This window comes from Primulina eburnea, chromosome 13, assembly GCF_022965805.1.
Source record: "Primulina eburnea isolate SZY01 chromosome 13, ASM2296580v1, whole genome shotgun sequence".
NCBI classification, from domain to species: Eukaryota; Viridiplantae; Streptophyta; class Magnoliopsida; order Lamiales; family Gesneriaceae; genus Primulina; species Primulina eburnea.
The window spans coordinates 8,225,964-8,246,157 of NC_133113.1; the positions used below are offsets into that span (position 1 = coordinate 8,225,964).

Sequence of the window (20,194 nt, forward strand, 5' to 3'; positions counted from 1 at the left end):
CAAGTGATATAGCCGGGTCCCTTCCAAGCATTGTTGTTTCACCTTTGCAGGAATTTGAATATGTATTTCCAGAGGAGTTACCTCAAGGCTTATCACCATTGAGGGGAATCAATCACCAAATCAATTTCGTGCCTGGGAGTGCATTGCCAAATCGTCCAGCCTATATGAGCAATCTGGAGGAGACTAAGGAGCTTCAACGACAGATAAGTGAGTTGTTAGATAGAGGTTTTGTGCGTGAGTCCATGTCTCCTTGTGCTGTGCCTGTTTTATTAGTTCCTAAGAAAGATGGCACATGGCATATGTGTTTAGATTTTAGAGCAACCAATAACATAAAAATTAAGTATAGCCATCCCATACCTAGACTAGATGATATGTTGGATGAATTGCATGGTTCTTGTGTCTTTAGAAAAATTGATTTGAAGAGTGGTTATCACCAAATTAGGATGAGGGAAGGTGATGAGTGAAAAACTGATTTTAAAACTAAATATGGGTTATATGAGTGGATGATCATGCCTTTTGGCTTAATTAACGCTCCTAGTACCTTTATGAGGTAGATGAATCATGTCTTGCCTGCTTACATAGGGAAATTTGCTGTGGTTTATTTTGATGATATCCTTGTGTATAGCCAAAACCTGGAAGAGCACGTTGAACATTTGAAACTTGTGCTAATCACACTGCGAGCTGAAAATTTATACGCTAATCTTAAGAAATGTGATTTTTGTACAAAAAAACTTGTCTTTCTTGGTTTCGTTGTAAGTTCACAGGGGATACAAGTTGATGAGGACACGGTAAGTGCTATTCGAGATTGGCCAACGCCTACTACTGTTGGTCAAGTCCGAAGATTTCATGGTCTTGCAAGCTTCTATAGGAGGTTTGTAATTGATTTTTGCACATTGGCAGCGCCAATGACGACATTAATTAAGAAGAACATTCCATTCCATTGGGACGAGGAGCAAGAGAAGTTTTTTAATCTTATTAAGCAAAATTTATTAATACTCCTTTACTTGTTTTCCCTGATTTTTCTAACAATTTTGAAATTGAATGTGATGCTTCAGGTGTAGGTATTGATGGAGTGTTGATGCAAGGAGGACGACCAGTGGCGTACTTTAGTGAGAAGCTCAATGGAGCAGCGCTGAACTATCATATGTTCGACAAGGAGTTGTATGCACTTGTGAGGACGATAGAGACGTGGCAGCACTACTTGAGGACTAGGGAGTTTGATTCATACGGATCATGAATCCTTAAAGCTCATTAAGGGACAACAGAAGCTGAACAAGCGGCATGCCAAGTGGGTGGCATTCATAGAGATATTTCCCTACATCATCAAGTACAAACAAGGTAAGGAGAATGTAGTGGCCAACACAACTATCACGAAGGTACATAATTTTCTCTACCTTGGAGTCTAAAATTTTAAGGTTTGAGCATGTCAAAGAGTTGTATGTGCTAGATGAGGATTTTAAGAGTATATTTGAAACATGTATGCATAGTCCACATGACAAATTTTATTTTCATCATGGGTTCTTATTTAGAGAATATAAGTTGTGCATTCCTAAATCTTCGATTCGTGAATTACTTGTTAGGGAGGCACATGAGGTGGTTTGATTGGACACTTTGGTGTGGCAAAAACGTTGAGTGCTTTGCATGAACATTTTATTGGCCACATATGAAACGTGATGTTGAGCGTGTGTGTGATAAGTGCATAACTTGTAGACAAGCTAAGCCTAGGACACAATTACATGGATTGTATACACCACTTCCTGTCCCTGTGAACCTTGGTTTGATATTTCTATGAACTTTGTTTTGGGATTGCCTAGGACAAAGAAGGGGAGGGATTATATATTTGTTGTTGTGAATAGATTTTCTAAGATGACACAATATATTGGTTGTCATAAGATCGATGGTGCATCTAACGTTGCGGATTTGTTCTTTAGACAGGTCGTTATGTTGCATGGTATGCCTAAAACTATCGTGCCTGATCGTGATGTTAATTTTTTGAGTTATTTTTTGAAGACATTGTGGGATAAACTTGGCACAAAATTGTTGTTCTCTACTAATTGTCACCCTCAAACGGATGGACAAACTGAGGTTGTTAATAGAACTTTAGGAACAATTTTGCGTGCTATAGTTAAAAAGAACTTAAAGAATTGGGAAGATTGTTTGCCATTTGTTGAGTTTGCTTATAATCGTTGCATGCATTCTACCACTAGTTATTCACCATTCGAGATTGTGTATGGTTTTAATCCTTTAACTCCGTTGGATTTGATGTGTTTACCTATGAGTGAAAGGTTAAATATGGATGGCAAGAAGAAGACTGAATTTGTTAGGAGTTTGCAGGAAAAGGTCAAGACTAATATTGAAAAAAAAAAATGCACAATACACAAAGCAAGCCAACAAGGAGAAGAAGAAGGTGGTCTTTGAGAAGGGTGATTGGGTGTGGCTACACTTGAGGAAGGAAATGTTTCTTGAGAAGCGACGTTCGAAGCACCTAGGGGTGATGGACCATTTCAAGTTCTAGAAAGAATCAATGACAACGCCTACAAACTCGATCTACCAGGTGAGTACAACGTGAGTTCCACTTTTAATGTTAGTGATTTGTCGTTGTTTGATGTAGGTGATGAACAAGATTTGAGGACAAATCCTTTTCAAGAAGGGGAGGATGATGCGAACACGGGTGGTCAAGCTCCAAGGAAAGCATGGGATCCTTTAGAGTTGCCGGAGGGACCAATCACGAGAGGACGCTAAAGAAATTCAAAGAGGCACTACAAGGAGTGATGATCAAGGAAGAATGGCTCGTGATGCATGGGAGTACGTTTGGGGGCCAAAGGAACATTATTAAAGCATCTTTTTGAACGACCGAGGCTACACGGACCTGTACACGGGGTCCGTGTCCATTACTCGAGCATGAGAAAATCCAGTGCCTACACAGACCTGTACACGGACCTGTACACGGGGTCTGTGTCCACTACTTTTGAGACGTGAAAATTACCATGACTACACGGACCCCCTTCCCGACCTCTACACGGGGTCTGTGTCCTTTACGATTTGGCGAGAATTTTTTCCTTCTTTAGAGTTTTAATTTGTTTGGTAACTAGATATTGATATCTTTTTGATATATAAAGATATTAGGGACGAAAATTCAGATACAATTGAGATTTGATTGATTAGAATACACTGTTATTGAGTTTTTCTCTCAAACAATTAAAGCTTTTGTATTGTTAATAAACAAACTTATCAAAGTTCATACTTTGTGGCATTTTTCGATCGTTCTTACGCGGATTGTCAAAGACAAGTTCTTTGAAGGTTCGATTGAGTTTCGATTGTTTATTTTTGTGATTATTTGTTGCTAAACTTTTCATAGTTTAGAGGTGAAAATCACGTCATACTTGTTTCAAAAGATCGGGACAACAACAACAAATTCCTTAAACGTTATTGAATTGAGGGCACGATTCATATTTAATCGTTTTTGCTTTTATTACGTACGTGGATTCATATAACAATTTTCGGTGTCAAAAGTTGGGACATTCCAACTTCAATACATTTAAGGATTTCATAAAATATGATGTTGTGTGAGGTATGCATAATCTGACATTTGGAATATTGTATGTTTGTGAAGCATGTAAAGAAGGCAAGAAACATAGGTGCCACATCAAATGTGGCAACATTTTTGCACAACACGCTGCCTTAAAATTGTTACATATGGATTTTATGGGTCCGATGATTGTGGAATGCTTAGAAGGTAAATATTATTCACTCGTATGTGTAAATGACTTTTCACCTTTTACATAGGCAAGATTTCTTAGATAAAAGTCGGATACTTTTGATCACTTTAAGAAATTACTTACAAGGATTACCAATATGCACAATTTTAGGGTTGGAAAAATCAGAACCGATCATGGTAAAGAGTTCGAGAACTCTCACTTTTCATATTTGTATGATTTAAAAATGTAGAACTCATGAGTTCTCCGCTCGAAAGACTCCTCAACAAAATGGAATTGCTGAACAAAAGAACCGAACTTTGCAAGAGATGATTTGGTCATATTAAGTTCAAAAAATATTTCGAAACGCCTTTGGGCTTAGGCCTTAAACACATCATGCCATATTTCTAATCGTGTGTACTTAAAAAGTGGTTTAACTATGCATCCTATGAGATCATCATGGGAAAGATGTCAAACCTAAAATATTTTAATGTTTTTGATGTGTATGTTATGTGTTAAATGACCGAGAGCGACAAGTATTTTTTCTTTAGATATTCAACTAATAGTCTTGCATATCAAATGTTTAATCTAAGAACTAGGAAGACTATGGAATCGATTATTGTTGTGTTTGATGATCTTGCAGATCTGACATGAAAGAATATTGAGGATGAACTAGATGAGCTTTTGGAAGTATCTGTGCTACTATTAAATACATATGTTGTGTCAGATATTATCAACCCCAAGACAACACTTCTATTGAGATTAACTGAATCTGAGGATGATCATCAATGTAATGAAATGTTGGATGATGATGACGATGATGAAGGTATGAACATTAATGGGAAGGACATTCCCATAAAAAACTAGAAAAATCACCACTCGTCCCAAATCATAGAAGATGCGCACAGAGAATTGCAAACTTGACGGAAGGAGAAAGTTGACTACCGGAAGATGATTGAGTTAGTATGCATGACTTCCGTATACTATTAGGTAAGATATTCATGTTTTGTTTCCAACATTGAGCCAAAAAATGTTAATGAATCTTTAAAAAATGAATTCTAGGTGGGTTAATGCTATGCATGATGAACTAGAACAATTGGCCCGAAATGATGCGTGAGATTTAGTCCCAAGATCCAAACATGGAAATATTATTGGAACTAAATGAATTTTTAAGAATAAAACTGATGAATCAGGGAGTGTTGTTAAAATAAAGCTCGGTTGGTTTCTCAAGGATATATACATGTTGAGGGGGTTGATTGCAATAAAACATTCACTCTTGTAGCTCGCATAAAGTCAGTCCGACTGTTTCTTGCATTGCATGTCACATGAGAAATAAGTTTTATCAAATGGATGTGAAAGTACATTTTTAAACGGAATTTTAAATGAGAAAACATATGTGAACCAACCAAAAGGATTTGAGGAACCACATAACTTGGATCATCTTTACAAGCTAAAGAAGACATTTTACAGATTGAAGCAGGCTCCACATGCATGGTATGATAGGCTGACTGAATATCTACTTAACATAGGCTTCAAACGAGGTGATGTCGATAAAACTCTTTTTATTCAATGGTTGAAGGATGAAATAATCATACGTAAAATTAATGTGAATGATATAATCTTTGATGCTTTTTCTCAGAAACATATTGTTGATTTTGTTGAATGCATGTCTTCCACATTTGAAATGAGTATGATAAGAGAATTAAGTTTATTTCTTGGACTACAAATAAAAAAATTTCATGATGGAAATTTTATATAACAAAGCAAGTTTGCAAAGAATTTGATGAATAAATTATGTAATGAACATACTAAGAACATGAAAACTCTCATGGGGTCTAGAGAAAAATTGTATAAGGACTATGTTGCTGAAGGTGTTGACAACACCTTGTACCGCAACATTTTTGACAGTCTCTTTTACTTAACAACTAGTCTCCTTGACATAGTGTTTAGTATCTGTTTATGTGCAAGATATCAAGCAATTCCTAATATCACTCACTTGAAGACTTTGAAATGAATCTTGAGATACGTAGCAGGAACTTTGGATCTAGGATTGTAGTATACAAAGGAAACTAACATCAATTTAACTGGGTTTAGTGATGCTGATTGGAATGGAGATTAAGATTATAGGAAAAGGACCACTGAAGGATGTTGTTACTCAGGAAATAACTTGGTGTCATGGTATAGTAGAAAAAAAAATTGTGTATCACTTTCAACTGCTGAATCTGAATATGTGACAGCTGGAAGCTATTGTTCACAACTCCTATGGATGAACCAAATAGTATAAGACTACGATTTCCATAGCGAGACTCTCATTGTATAATGTGACAATTCGAGTGCAATTAATATTTCAAAAAATCTAATACAACTCTCTCGTACAAAAAAAACATTGACATTAGACATCATTTTATTCAAAATTTTGTTGAAAAAAGAATCATCCGTTTGGAATTTGTTGGAACTGATAACCAATTGGTGGATTTTTACACGAAACCATTAGATTTCAAAAGATTTTCCAATTTTAGGAAGCTAGTCTCTCATTATGTGTGCACAATAATCACTCACGAGTGTTGTCGTGGATGTTGGAACATCTATGGCAACATCCAACATGTGTATGCATTTGTAGGTCATTAGAAATATTGCATTTAATCATTCATCCTGTGTTGTGTATTGTTTGTACTACGATGATCATTTTATGGTGTACTTCCAGTTTCTCTCTTAAAAATTTTCAATCAACGCTCATGGCCATGGTATGTGCTATGAATAATTCACAAAATAATTGATGGATGTTCATATATTCCATGATCATTTCCCATGTGAAAAGTGACTTGGAAAAATTAGAGAAAAATAAAAAAGGCCAAGAAAGATGGAAAAACTAACTAGAGGAACCCAATTCTCCTAACGTGTGAGCTACCACTTATGAGTCCAAAGCTACTTAGAGAAGTTCAATAAAGACTGTTATTCTAGTTTGGGAGCTACCAATTCTTAATAAAAAATGTGATTTAAGTGGCCTAAGAGTGTGCAGGAAAAAAGACCTTAAAATCATTTTCAAGATTGAGAGTGTTTTTAGGAGATGTTGTCAACACCAAGTACAAAAACCTAACAATTTTATCACTTTGCTGACATTTTTTACATCATATTTTATGCATAATTAAGACATGTATTTTGATGATTATGTGATTTTCTCTTTTCAGTGAGCTGTCAGTATTCAGTTTGAGACATATGGAGAAAACACCATCTTCTTAATTTTAAATATTTGTGATTTTTAGTGGATTATTGGTATTGAGTTTAAGAAGAGTTTAAATGCGGTTAATTTAAAATATTTCATTGTTTAACCTTATTACTGTTGAGATGCAAGATGAAATTTTGTTAGGAAATGAGCGTTTTTTTGGTGGGTTAAGTTTTGTTACAGTTAGATATGATATGAAATTTTTGCTAAACGGCTTCTCTAATATCGAAATTATTACCGTTGGACAAACGTTTATTTATTTGATCATTTTTCTATTCATTTTCTATGTGTGATCATTAACCTAACTTCGTCTCTGAAATCTGTCTTCGCTCTCACCATCAACATCGTAATTTTTTCCCATAAATGACAGACTGGCAATATGATAAGCAAGACATAAAGTTTGAGAGGGATGCAGGCACTGGTGTTCCACCACGTGTGACAAACCGTCTGATGATCCTCAATCGGGAGAACAGTTCAATTCCCTATCGATGGTTGCAGTCACTGAAGAACTGGTACCTTTGGAATCAATTGCTCCTAGCTACTCGGGAAATGGAATTGATGTCGAATACTTGCTTGTTTTTGAAGTACTCAATAGTTTTTTTCCTGCTTCACCTCAAATGCATAGATCAAAGTAACATGCAAGGTACGACCCTGATTTGGTTCCATCAAAGAGATTCAGACACAAATGGGAATCTTCATCTACTTCCTATCTGCTTGATCCAGACTTCACCTCTGGTGATGATTCAGATGATAAATATTTTGAGCTTGTCGTACTACCAAAGAGCACTACACGATATATGGTGGTCTGAATGAGAACATAGACAATTCTAACTCTGGGGAAAATATTGTGGCTACTGAGGGACCGAGCAATGCTGCTAATGAAGAAGAATCACTTGCCCAATTTATTCTCAAATTAAGAGAGAAGAAATCTCTGAAGAAAGTCCATACTAAAATGATGGACCTGATGTAGAGATGCAAAATGAATTTGATGACAATAGGTAAGGAAAGTATGATACCTCTGGCTCCTACTTTGACTCTTCGGAGCATATTGTAGAAAGTGATGATGTTGAGGTAAGTGGAGAATTGGAGGATGCTAATGATGACAGTGTTGATGAGGATATAGCAATGGTCTTGAGGATTATGATGGCATCATCCCAAACAACATAGACCTTGAAGATTATGACTTGAATAAATCACCTCAGAAATTTTAGTCTGAATTTTCAGATTCCCTATGGCCTATCTATGTCAATCTTAGGGTGATTGACGAGAAGATGTTGACGCCTATGGATGGTAGAACTTGATTTTGTTTCTCAAGAATTGGTGTCTTCTATCAACAGTTGCTGTCGTGGCTCTGTATTGCCAGAAACATACTTGGACTTCTTTACAAACCTCTCATCCGGTGTGGGTGCTAAAAGACCGAGTGTATGTTCGCAATCATGTGTACCGGTTTAATACCACTATGATTTTTGAGTTCAATAACACTCCGACTGGTGAAGAAGAAGGTTTTCTCCCAGAAATTCATGAAATAAGTGTTTTTCTCATGGGATGATTGATTCGAAGCTTTCCCAACCATCCCAAGAGACTATCTGCAACAAACGACCTTCTTTTATTATGTGCTTCACAAGACTGACATTCGAGATTGGACTCCCTCAAAAAATACAACAGTGGTTACTAGACCACAAGCACATGTTATGTTTGCCATTGGTACTGGGAGTACCTTTAATTTTGTGAAGTTTGTTGTAGGGATTATTTTGTCTGACAGATATCGAAAATAATGAAAATATCAGAATATGATGTAAAAAAGAGAATTTGTGTTTTATCGGAATTAAATGTTGTGCCAGATGTTACAACATTTCGGACAACATTTACATGCAGCGGAAAATTAATAACACAAATTGACTTGAAACAAATAGACGGACGAGATTAAATATGCACAAGTATAAATACTTGTGCGGTGCTTTAGGGCAAAAATTAATCACTAGAAAAGCGTAACCGTTTACACAAAAAAACCTATCACTAGTGATTACAACTAAAATCAATTTCCTCAACACGTTGAGGAAACAAATGCTTTCAAAAAACAAACAACCAGAATAAAACTAAAACAAGAAAGCTAAAAACGTGATGCCAAAAAGGGAATCCACGAAAACAGTCTTCAGCCAACTTCTGCACAGATGTTGTCTTCAGATGTTTCCAACATTCAAGGCAACACTTGTTATCGGCAGTCTTCAAAGCATCAACGTTGACAGCAATTTTCTCTGAGACTCAGAACGTGCAAAGTGTGCGTATTACTTCGAGTAGAAAAACGGCCACCATCAAAGTCCTAGGTTTTCCTTTTTATAGATGAGAGTCTTATCTCATAAGGAAACCTATTAAGCAAAGAAAGAAAGAGTTTAATTAGAAATAAACTCTATTTAACCATTGATATCATATCTTATCAACTCATAAATATAATATCTCAATAGTCAACAATATATTTGCACAATTATCTCATAATCTCAAGAAAGGCAAAATCTCATAATATTATCACACTTAATTTAAATTGATTCGAAAGGATATAATTAGGAAAATAATTTAATTCTATAGTTCTAACAAACTTGACAATATTATTTCCCTTCAATCTCCCATTTTTTGTCTTTTTTGGACAAAATGAGATCATCCCATTTATCCTTGTTAGATAAAATCAACTCCCCCTGAATTCAAGAACATTTGTCTCCCCCTGAATACGATACTGTTAGCAGAGGTGTTGTTAATATTGATGGCAACATTCAGATCAACACCTGCACAAACTCTTTGATTTTTTAGTAATGCATGAGAAACAAACTCACAGACATAGTAAACGCATAAACACTAGTACTAGCACTATAAAAACAGAAGATCAAAATCTAAACCAGAAGATAAAAAACAATCATTCATCATCCTCATCATCATCAATATCATCGTCATCATCTATATCACTATCATCCTTAGTGCCCGAAGGACCAGCAACATCATCTCCCCTTTTTTTTTCCATGAAAGACACCTATGAGCAACAAAGCCTCGATAGTAGAGGCCAGAATTTCATAGTAAGCCAAATCAGCTTGGCCTTAGCAATCTTTTTACGGGCGTGATCAAGATGAGCATGAGCAGCGCCGACTGGAATCTTCAAGTACCCAGAGGTGGATGTAGAAAAGGTGGTATGTGGAGAAGGACCAGTAGCAGGAGGTGACGTGGTAGAGGCAGTAGGCCGAGGAGAACCAGTAGCAGGGGGTACTGAGGCAGAGGCATTCCAAGGAAGATCAACCTTCCTCTGGCCTTGCAAAAGAGCAGGAGCAATCTTGAGGGAGTCACTGACCAAGGAGAAGGGTTCGACGATGTCCTTAATAAACCCTTGTGACTCCAAGATTCCATAAATGAGAGATGGAAATGGGAGCTTGGATGACTTCAAACCGCCGTTGACATACTGCAAAACTGTGTTGAACACCAGGCGTCCAAAATTTAAGGTTGAGTTCCCAACCGCAAAGAGAGTTAGTGCCCGAGCCTTGGTGACAACCGTGGTATTAGTAGTCGGAGTCCAATTGTGGATGGCAATCTTGTGCAGTACCGAATAGAGTGATGTAAGTGTAGCAGCTGAGACCTTGTGGGGATGAAGAGGAAACTTGCTGACCATACCACCAGTTAAGACATAAATTACTTCGCTTAAATCCGGAGGAGGCCCGTCGGCAACAACAGGTGTACCATAGTGTGCATTGATTATATCGGCTGTGAATTTGTACACCCTGTTGCGGACAAACATTTGTCCAAATTTTTCCGATCTCGAATCGCCAACACTCAAAGATAGATTTGCATAAAATTCAAGGACAGCCTTATGACAATAAGGCAGAGCAGATGTGCATGTGGAAAGCATACCTCGAGACTTTAGGAACTCGAGTAAATTGTACCTAGAAAATGCTGCCAAATCCACATTGCGTTCCGCAACAAACTCTCGATTTTCATAGAGGTGCCAGTTGGAGAAAGCCGTCTCAGAGTAAAACATGTTGTTGTAGCTATTGGCCAGATCATATGCAGATAGATCAGTGTTGTCTTCAGTGTCCTCAACATCTGGGGCGACATCCATAGGTGCATGGTTATTTGCTTGTCTGGCACCACCAGCAACCGCGTCATCAGCAGATTCACCATTAGACTGACTTGATGGAGTTGAACTTGTGGAGATTTGAGGAGCAGTAGAGGTATATGGAGCCTTACCCTTCTGATTTTTCAAGTTGGCCATAAATTGGGCCAACGAAACTTCATCCTCACTTTCGTCAACAGGATTCTGAAAGGGTCGTGTTGGAGAAGGTGCAGGCCTAGAAAGATCATCATTATCATCCTGGCCGGAGGAAGACGATGAGGAGACAACAGTAACCCGAGGGGCAGGCTTCTTGCGAGCAACCAATTCGTAGTCCCCATCAGCAGAATCATCTCCCGAAGTCTCTGCAGGGTCAATCAACGATGGGCGAGTGGATGATTGCCCCTTGTACCGAAACCGTTTCCCTGATGTGAGGTCAGGATTATACCCAGCCTGTCTCTTGGATCGACGAACAGGTTGACGCGGAGGATTGAATACTTGAATAATTGGTGGATTCTCAACATCGAAAGCATTTCCGAGTTCCCCTGGTGTGATTACCTCCAGAGGGACAGGATCTTCGGCCGCAAGTACCAATGGTAGAGACGATTCGACAGCGGATGTCGTAGCAGATGTTGTCTCATTAGTGGCAACATTTTCTGTGTGCTCCATTTCACTCCGAATATCATGTGGATCAAAACCTTTGCTTGCCATTGAGGGGAATTGTAAGTTAGGTCGAGAAAGGGGAAAAATTGCAGAGAGAAATGAGAAAATGCTTGTGTATTTGTTTAGGGTTTCTAGAACAGTTATGATGAGTGTAAAATAAGTGGGAAGTGAAGAAGGTTATCATCACACATAAGTGTAGTGTAACTCCCCTTAAGTCTAACGGTAACAAAAATTAAACCCAACAAAAATTAGCCGTTAACCCGATCGATTGCTCAGCTAAATTTTCGCACAAAACTAATTCAAAATTACCAGTAACCCACATCAATTTTCGCTCCACTAGACATCGAGCATTACGTAAATTTGATATTTTCGCACAATTTGGATTTTCATCGAATTTTCTTTTGTCGAATTATCAATATCCTTGTGGCACACCAATATTCACGAAAATATGTTTATGCATGAACTAATTATGCCTAAAACAGAATGTAACAGAAATAGAAGCATGAAAGCAGATATGAAATATGTTTACAGATGGAGTGTTGTCACAAATGTTGGCGACATCTTCTGACAACACGCACAATTCCCCAAAAAAGATTTGATTATCTTCACACTTGGTGACTTAACAATTTTCTGAACATAGGAGTGGTAGCTCCCACACTAGGAGAACGGTCTTCATTGGACTCCCTTAGGTAGCCTTTTCCATTTTCTCCTATTTCTGTGATAATTTTAGAAGGGGTAGCTCCCACACTAAAAGCACAACCTTCATTGGGCTCTTTTAGGTAGCCTTTTCCATCTTTCCTTCTAACCACATACCCATCTTTTTACTTTTCAATTTTTCTAAGGTGACTTCTCACATTGGTTAGAGTCAAGTGACCAATCGTCAAGTTCTTTGTGACTAAGTTCAAATGTATATGTGTGAAGATTTAAAAGATAAATGGGAATTGTAAGAGCATCAGAAAACTATGCTACATGGTTTCAACACAACATATCACAGTATGAGTGCAATGCAGTATGCCTAAGTCCTAAAAATGCATATGCAAGTTAGGTGTTGTCCGAGATGTTGTAACATCTGGGACAAAATCTATCAATGATCAAACAGAACACATGCTGAGAGATTTCCTAAGATTGGAGAATCTCTCAAAGTCCAACGCTTTTGTGAATATGTCAGCCAATTGGTTATTTGTATCAACAAAATCAATTCTAATCAATCCTTTTTCTACTAAATCTCGAATAAAATGATGTCTTTTGTCAATGTAATTTGTTCGAGAGTGTTGTACTGGATTTTATGAAATGTTAATTGCACTAGAATTATCACAGTACACCACTAAAGATTCACTTTTAAGTCCATAATCTTCTATCATTTGATTCATCCACAAAAGTTGGGTACAAGCATTTCCAACTGCCACATATTCGGATTCAGCGGTGGATAAAGATACACAATTCTGTTTTCGACTATGCCAGGAGATCAAGTTATTGCCAAGATAGAAACACCCCCAGAAGTACTTTTTCTATCATCTAGATCCCCAGCCCAATCAGCATCTGAAAATCCTACCAGGTTTGAGTTGGTTTCGTGTGTATACCATAATCCTAATTCAATTGTTCTTGCTATGTAACGTAAAATACGTTTAACAGCTTTCAAATGAGAAGTTTTAGGATTGGATTGATACCTATCACATAAGCACACACTAAACATGATGTCAGGGCGGCTAGCCGTCAAGTATAGGAGGCTTCCTATGATACTACGGTAAAGGGTGTTGTCAACATCTTCGCCCGCAACATCTTTGGATAATTTCTCATTTGATCCCATAGGAGTTTTCATGTGCTTAGTGTTTTCATTTGCAAATTTCTTAATCAAATTTTTAGCGTAATTGCTTTGGCACAAAAAGATGCCGTCATGCATTTGTTTTATTTGCAAACCCAGAAAGAAATTTAGCTCACCAACCATGCTCATTTCAAACGTAGATGACATGCACTCAACAAAGTCATTGGCATGCTTTTGTGATGAAGAACCAAAGATCATATCATCGACATAGATCTGACAGATAAGAATCTCACCTTGGGCCTTTTGAATGAAAAGTGTTTTATCTACCTCACCTCGTGTAAATCCAATGTCTAGAAGATAGTCGGTCAATCTCCCATACCATGCACGGGATGCTTGTTTCAAGCCATAGAGAGCCTTTTTCAACTTGTACACATGATTCGGATTATGTGGATCCTCGAATCCTTTAGGTTGTCTCACATGTACTTCTTCACTCAAGAACCCGTTCAAGAAGGCACTTTTGACGTCCATTTGAAACAGTTTTATTTTCATGTAACAAGCAATGGCAAGCAAAAGCCGAATTGACTCAATGCGGGCAACATGAGCAAAGGTCTCATAGAAATCAACCCCCTCAACCTGTGTGTATCCTTGAGCAACCAACCTTGCTTTATTTCGAATGATGTTTCCTGACTCATCAGTTTTATTTTTAAAAACCCACTTTGTGCCAATCACGTTGCCATGGTCAGGAGATGGAACTAGAGTCCGCACATCATTTTGAACAAACTCTTCAAGCTCATCGTGCATAGCATTAGTCCAAAATTCATCTTTTAATGCTTCCATAACATTTTTAGGCTCAATTTGAGACACAAAGCATGAAAATCTAACCTGTGAGTACATGGTACTCATGCACACAGGTCCAACCATTTTTCGATAGTCAACTTTATCCTTCTTCCTGGTCTGGATATCTTTCCTTATTCCTCCGATGATTTGAGAAGACGGGTGGTTCTTTTGGATTTTGCTTGGAATACACGGTCCATCATCGACTACCTCATTATCGCTGTGAGCATTTTCCTGTGAACCGTTGACATCAGTGTCACATGTTGTGCTGGATGTTGCAACATCTGGAGCAACATCTGTCTTTTCCAGCGGTATTTGAGTCTCCAAAAGATCTTCAACATCATCTTCTGCAGTTTTCTTCTTAAGATCTGCACAGTCATAAAAAACAACATTAATTGATTCCACAATAGTTCTTGTTCTAAGATTAAACATATGATAAGCACGACTATTAGTGGCATAACCGAGAAACATGCACTTATCACTCTTGGAATCAAACTTAGCTAGTTGATCCCTGTCATTCAAAGTGTAACATACACAGCCAAAAACATGAAAATATCTAAGATTAGGCTTCTTTCCCATAATTATTTCATAAGAGGTCATGGTTGTCCACTTCTTAGATACACCCTGTTTGAAATATGACATGCTGTGTTAAGGGCTTCTGCCCAAAAACGCTTTGCAAGGTTCTTTGAAGTTAGCATTACTCTTGCCATTTCTTGCAAAGTCCTGTTCTTACGTTCGGCAATGCCATTTTGTTGTGGTGTTTTTGGTGCTGAAAATTCATGAGAAATACCTTTCCTGTCACAAAAGGATGAGAATGAGCGATTTTCAAATTCTTTACCGTGATCAGTTCTAATCCTTCTTATCTTCAGACTGTGGGGGTTAGTGATTCTTGTGATCAAATTTTTGAATACATCGAACGTATCTGACTTCTCTTTAATAAAATTAACCCATGAAAAACGGGAGAAGTCATCAACACACACGAAATAGTATTTCTTACCTCCGAAGCTCTCAACTTCCATAGGTCCCATAAGATCCATGTGTAGTAATTCCAGACACCGTGTTGTCCCATGTGTTGGCAACACTAGATGCTACACGTGAGTCTGTTTACCCTTTTGACAGTCACCGCACACATATGGTACACCAGAAGAGAGATTAAGCATACCTCTTACTGCATCGTACTTACTCAAGTTTTTCAGGGTTTTGAAATTTGCATGTCCGAGTTTTTGATGCCAAAGATCAAGTTCAGTGATTTGCACATGTTTGCATGAAAGGTCTTCTCCTATTTGGTAGCAATTGTCTGAGGACCTTGTACCTGTCATAATACACACATTCGATTCATCAAAGACTTCACAGTTATGTTTATCAAATTTAACAAACAAGTTATCATCACATAATTGGCTTATGCTTATCAAATTTGAATTCAATCATTCAACATGGAGCACATTGTGAAGCCTTGGCAGTCCTTCAACATTCAGTGTACCCTTTCATACAATTCTTCCTTTTGCTCCCCCTCCATAGGTCACTCTACCACACTTTTGTTCAACATAATCGATTAGATGTTCTTTCGAACCGGTCATGTGGCGTGAGCTTCCACTATCAAAGTACCAATGACCTGCAGTATTAGTTTTCAATGAAGTGTAAACAACTTTACAGTGAGTTTTTACCTTTGGGACCCAAATTTGTCTTACTGTAGGTCGATGGTGGGAGGTGTTGCGGGAAATGTTGTGCAACATTCGGGGCAACATCCGACTCGACCTTTGGTTCATGCTGACATTCCTGAGCTTAAAACAATAGGGCCTGATATGACCAGGCTTAAAGCAGTAATGACAAACATACCTGCGTTTTCGTTTCTTAGCAATTGGAGCAGCTGGTTGTCTTTTTGGTGAAGATCTTTGCTTGGAGAGTTGATTTGTGATTGTGGAGATGGAGATGTATCAGTTTTTTCTTTCACAAAAACAATAGACTTAGACGATTCACCTATTTCAAACACACTGCCTTTGAATCCCATACCCTTCTTGTCATCTCTTCCCATTGAAAGAATGGTTTCAAGCTTTGATGTGCTCGAATTAAACTTGGACAGGGTTTCAGTTGTCTTTTGAAGCTCTTCTTTGGTCTTACCAAGTTCTAAGTCCTTTTTGCTCAAGATTACTTCAAGTTTAGCAACCACAGCTTTTAGATCAGCATTTTCTTTCGCCACCGATTTCAGTTCAGCATTTTCTTTCGTGAGATTTGCATGAAGCTTGTTTCATTTGGTCCAATCTTCGAACAATTCTTCATAAAGCTCCTGGACACTTTCAAGAGTAAGTTCTTCACCATCAAACTCCAGATCTTCTTCACTCAAGTTACCAGAAACTGTAGAGTTGAAGCAGACTGATTTTTCACAAATGTTGCGGCCAGGTGTAGCAACACCTAGAGCAACACCTAAAGGATTCACTTGTAGCAAGCGGGTTTCTGTCAGTAGTGCAGTCAGGGATGTTTGATTGTCTTCATCAGTGGTCTTCTCCTCAAGATCTGATTCTTCATCGCTTAGAGATGCATTGTAGCCTTTGTTCTTGCGTAATCTGTTTGCACACTCATTTGCGTAGTGACCGAAACCTTGGCATTCTCTACACTGCACTGAATCATACTTCCTTGGTTTAAATTGTCCCTTGCCTTCGTTCCTTGTTTGAATTTGTAGCTTCGCAGGAAATCTTTGTGGCTTTTCAGGTACAGGGAGGCTTGGAGACTTGGATGACTGTGCATCCTTCTTATCTCGGATTCTCTTCAAGTAATCACCAAATTTCTTTGTGATGAAGGAGATATAGTCCTCGCAGAGATCAGAATCATTGACTTCTTGGGATATTTGAAGGAGTTCATTGTAGGAGTCATTTGAAGTTTGAAGTGCAATTGTATTCCATTTATCCTTCTTTTGCATGTCCAGGTTCATCTCAAACGTGCGTAGTGAGCTGATAAGATCTTCACTGACATCTTAGACGTGTCCTTAGCTTCATCTATTGCGCAGATTTTTATGTTGAACCTTTCAGGCAGAGAACGGAGGATTTTGCTTACTAGACGCTCACTTGAGATAGCTTCTCCAGCACTGAATGCCTCATTAGCAATCTCCCGTAGGCGACGATCGTACTCGAGTATGCTTTCAGATTTTTCCATCCTCATCATCTCGAATTTGGAGGTAAGCAGCCTTAGTCTGGTTCGTCTCACACTCTCAGACCCTTCACAATGACATTGAAGGATATCCCATGCACTTTTAGCCGAAGTAGAGTTTGTGATTAAACTGAACATGTTCATATCAACCGATGTGAATATAGCATTCAAAGCCCTTGAGTTATGGTTTGAATTTTGCACTTCGTCAGCAGCCCAGTCAATTTCAGGCTTTGGCCGTTTGTCACCTTCTTGATCCATCACGACTGGTGGGGTCCATCCATTGATGACACGCTGCCATGCCCGTTCATCGAAAGATTTTATGTAGTATCTTATCTTAACCTTCCATAGGCTGTAATTAGTACCATCGAGTACTGGTGGTCGAAGTGCAGCGCTTGCAAACGAGATGTCCATTAGTTATTTTTCTGTCAAACAAAACAAAAACAAGAATTAGCACTTAGTATATCAAGAGTTGGCTCTGATACCACTTGTAAGGATTATTTTGTCCGACAAATATCGAAAATAATGAAAATATCAGAATATGATGTAAAAAAGAGAATTTGTGTTTTATCAGAATTAAATGTTGTGCTAGATGTTACAACATCTCGGACAACATCTACATGCAGCGGAAAATTAATAACACAAATTGACTTGAAAGAAATAGATGGACGAGATTAAATATGCACAAGGATAAATACTTGTGCGGTGCCTTAGTGCAAAAATTAATCACTAGAAAAACGTAACCATTTACACAAAAAAGCCTATCACTAGTGATTAAACTAAAATCAATTTCCTCAACACGTTGAGGAAACAAATGCTTTCAAAAAACAAACAACCAGAATAAAACTAAAACAAGAAAGCTAAAAACGTGAGCCAAAAAGGGAATCCACGAAAACAGTCTTCAGCCAACTTCTGCACAGATATTGTCTTCAGATGTTTCCAACATTCAAGGCAACACTTGTTATCGGCCGTCTTCAAAGCAGCAACGTTGACAACAATTTTCTCTAAGACTCAGAATGTGCAAAGTGTGCGTATTACTTCGAGTAGAAAAACGCGGCCACCATCAAAGTACTAGGTTTTCCTTTTTATAGATGAGAGTCTTATCTCATAAGAAAACCTATTAAGCAAGGAAAGAAAGAGTTTAAATAGAAATAAACTCTATTTAACCATTGATATCATATCTTATCAACTCATAAATATAATATCTCAATAGTCAACAATATATTTGCACAATTATCTCATAATGTCAAGAAAGACAAAATCTCATAATATTATCACACTTAATTTAAATTGATTCGAAAGGATATAATTAGGAAAATAATTTAATTCTATAGTTCTAACAAACTCGACAATATTATTTCCCTTCATTTGTGTTCGAGACAGTTCTACAGTTTGCATATGGTGGATTGAAATCCACGAAGTTGCCTTTCGCATATTTAATTTATGGGCTTCTCGAATCTCATGGCTTTATACGCAATTTAGACGAGGAACTCTCGGATGTGAGTGAACTCTTGAAGCTCACCAACATACTTCAAGGAAAATAGGAAACTAGATCTCCCTTGGTCTGAATCTATTTGCCCCTGATGTTGGCAACATGGCTTCAATATATATTGTGCACACTCCTGGGTATATCACGTTGTCTCCCTTGTTTCTACAGGTCCAGATTGTCTTTGGCCTGAAGCAAATTGCCAATGCTAAAGAGCTCATAGCAAACTATGAAGCTTAGATAACTGAATATCGCTTACTTTTGGATGTGGCGGTGTATTCTGAAAAAAAAGAGGGAGAAGAAGCCACATGAGTAGAAGACGAAGGTGGCGCGAGAGAAAGAGAGAGCAAAGAAAAGTGAAGAATGTGTGTAGCTCATCGATGGTTTTTCTACGCTGTTGTGGACCATTGAAGAAGTTTAACCAGAACACTCCACTTTGTTGAAATGTTGTTTGAGAGTTGTTCGTTGAACAATATTTCGATTTCATAAAATTTGCATTGATAGTTGTTTGATTACTTTGGTGATAGATATTTTGGATGTACTTTGATCCTTTTTTGTGTTAAATAAGTTAGTTTTTGGTTCTGGTGAATCTTTTGCTCCGAAACACTGCACAAGTGTGTTCACTTGTACATAATTACGTTTCTTGATTTATTTACATAAAGTTTTGTGTTGAATTATTACGATGCATTTTGTTTTATGTGTTATAATAGTACACACAACACTCAAATCTGAAACACACGGTCCATCTATTATATTCTACTTTTTTAACAACCACCTTTAAGTTGTTTTTTTATTTAAAAAAAGATCAATTCATAAGAAAATCACTAGTTCCAAGACTTCAAGGTAGATCAATAATTTTTATATCTTAATTAATGTACCGCTATGTGTTGAAGTATAAGTTGGAAATCAGATTATTATATTAAATTAACGAGGAACAATTTATTTATATAATCGGATTTATATATACATAATAGCAATAAAACTGAATATGAATTATATATCTAAAATAACCAGAAAATCAATCCATGTCTATTTATTGACACTCTCCAGCTCTTTGAAATTTACTTTTGAGTGACCAACTCCTCAACTGTGATCCAAATTATTATCTCGGTAATATTTTTTTATTACTATAATTGATATTATTTTATCATAAATAAAAGAGAGCACCTAAGAATAAATATATCTTGCTGTGACCATTTAAAATTATAATTACCACCCTTATTTTTAATTAATCTACTAATTATTTATTTGATAACTTATGTAACAAAATTGAAATTTGCTCACAAAAGTAAGCAATACATTTTCAAAT

General features: G+C 37.4%; 1 protein-coding gene across 1 annotated transcript; it reads right to left on the reverse strand.

Annotated features, from left to right (window-relative positions):
- Window positions 1-17,183: 17,183 nt before the first annotated feature.
- Window positions 17,184-17,813, reverse strand: LOC140810267 (uncharacterized). The gene has a single exon (XM_073168141.1). It carries the CDS (start codon window positions 17,811-17,813, stop codon window positions 17,184-17,186), a length of 630 nt encoding a protein of 209 aa, XP_073024242.1.
- Window positions 17,814-20,194: the final 2,381 nt, after the last annotated feature.

Coding starts and splice junctions, on each gene's coding strand:
- LOC140810267 (XM_073168141.1), bottom strand. CDS start 17,813: ATGGACATCTCGTTTGCAAGCGCTGCACTTCGACCACCAGTACTCGAT.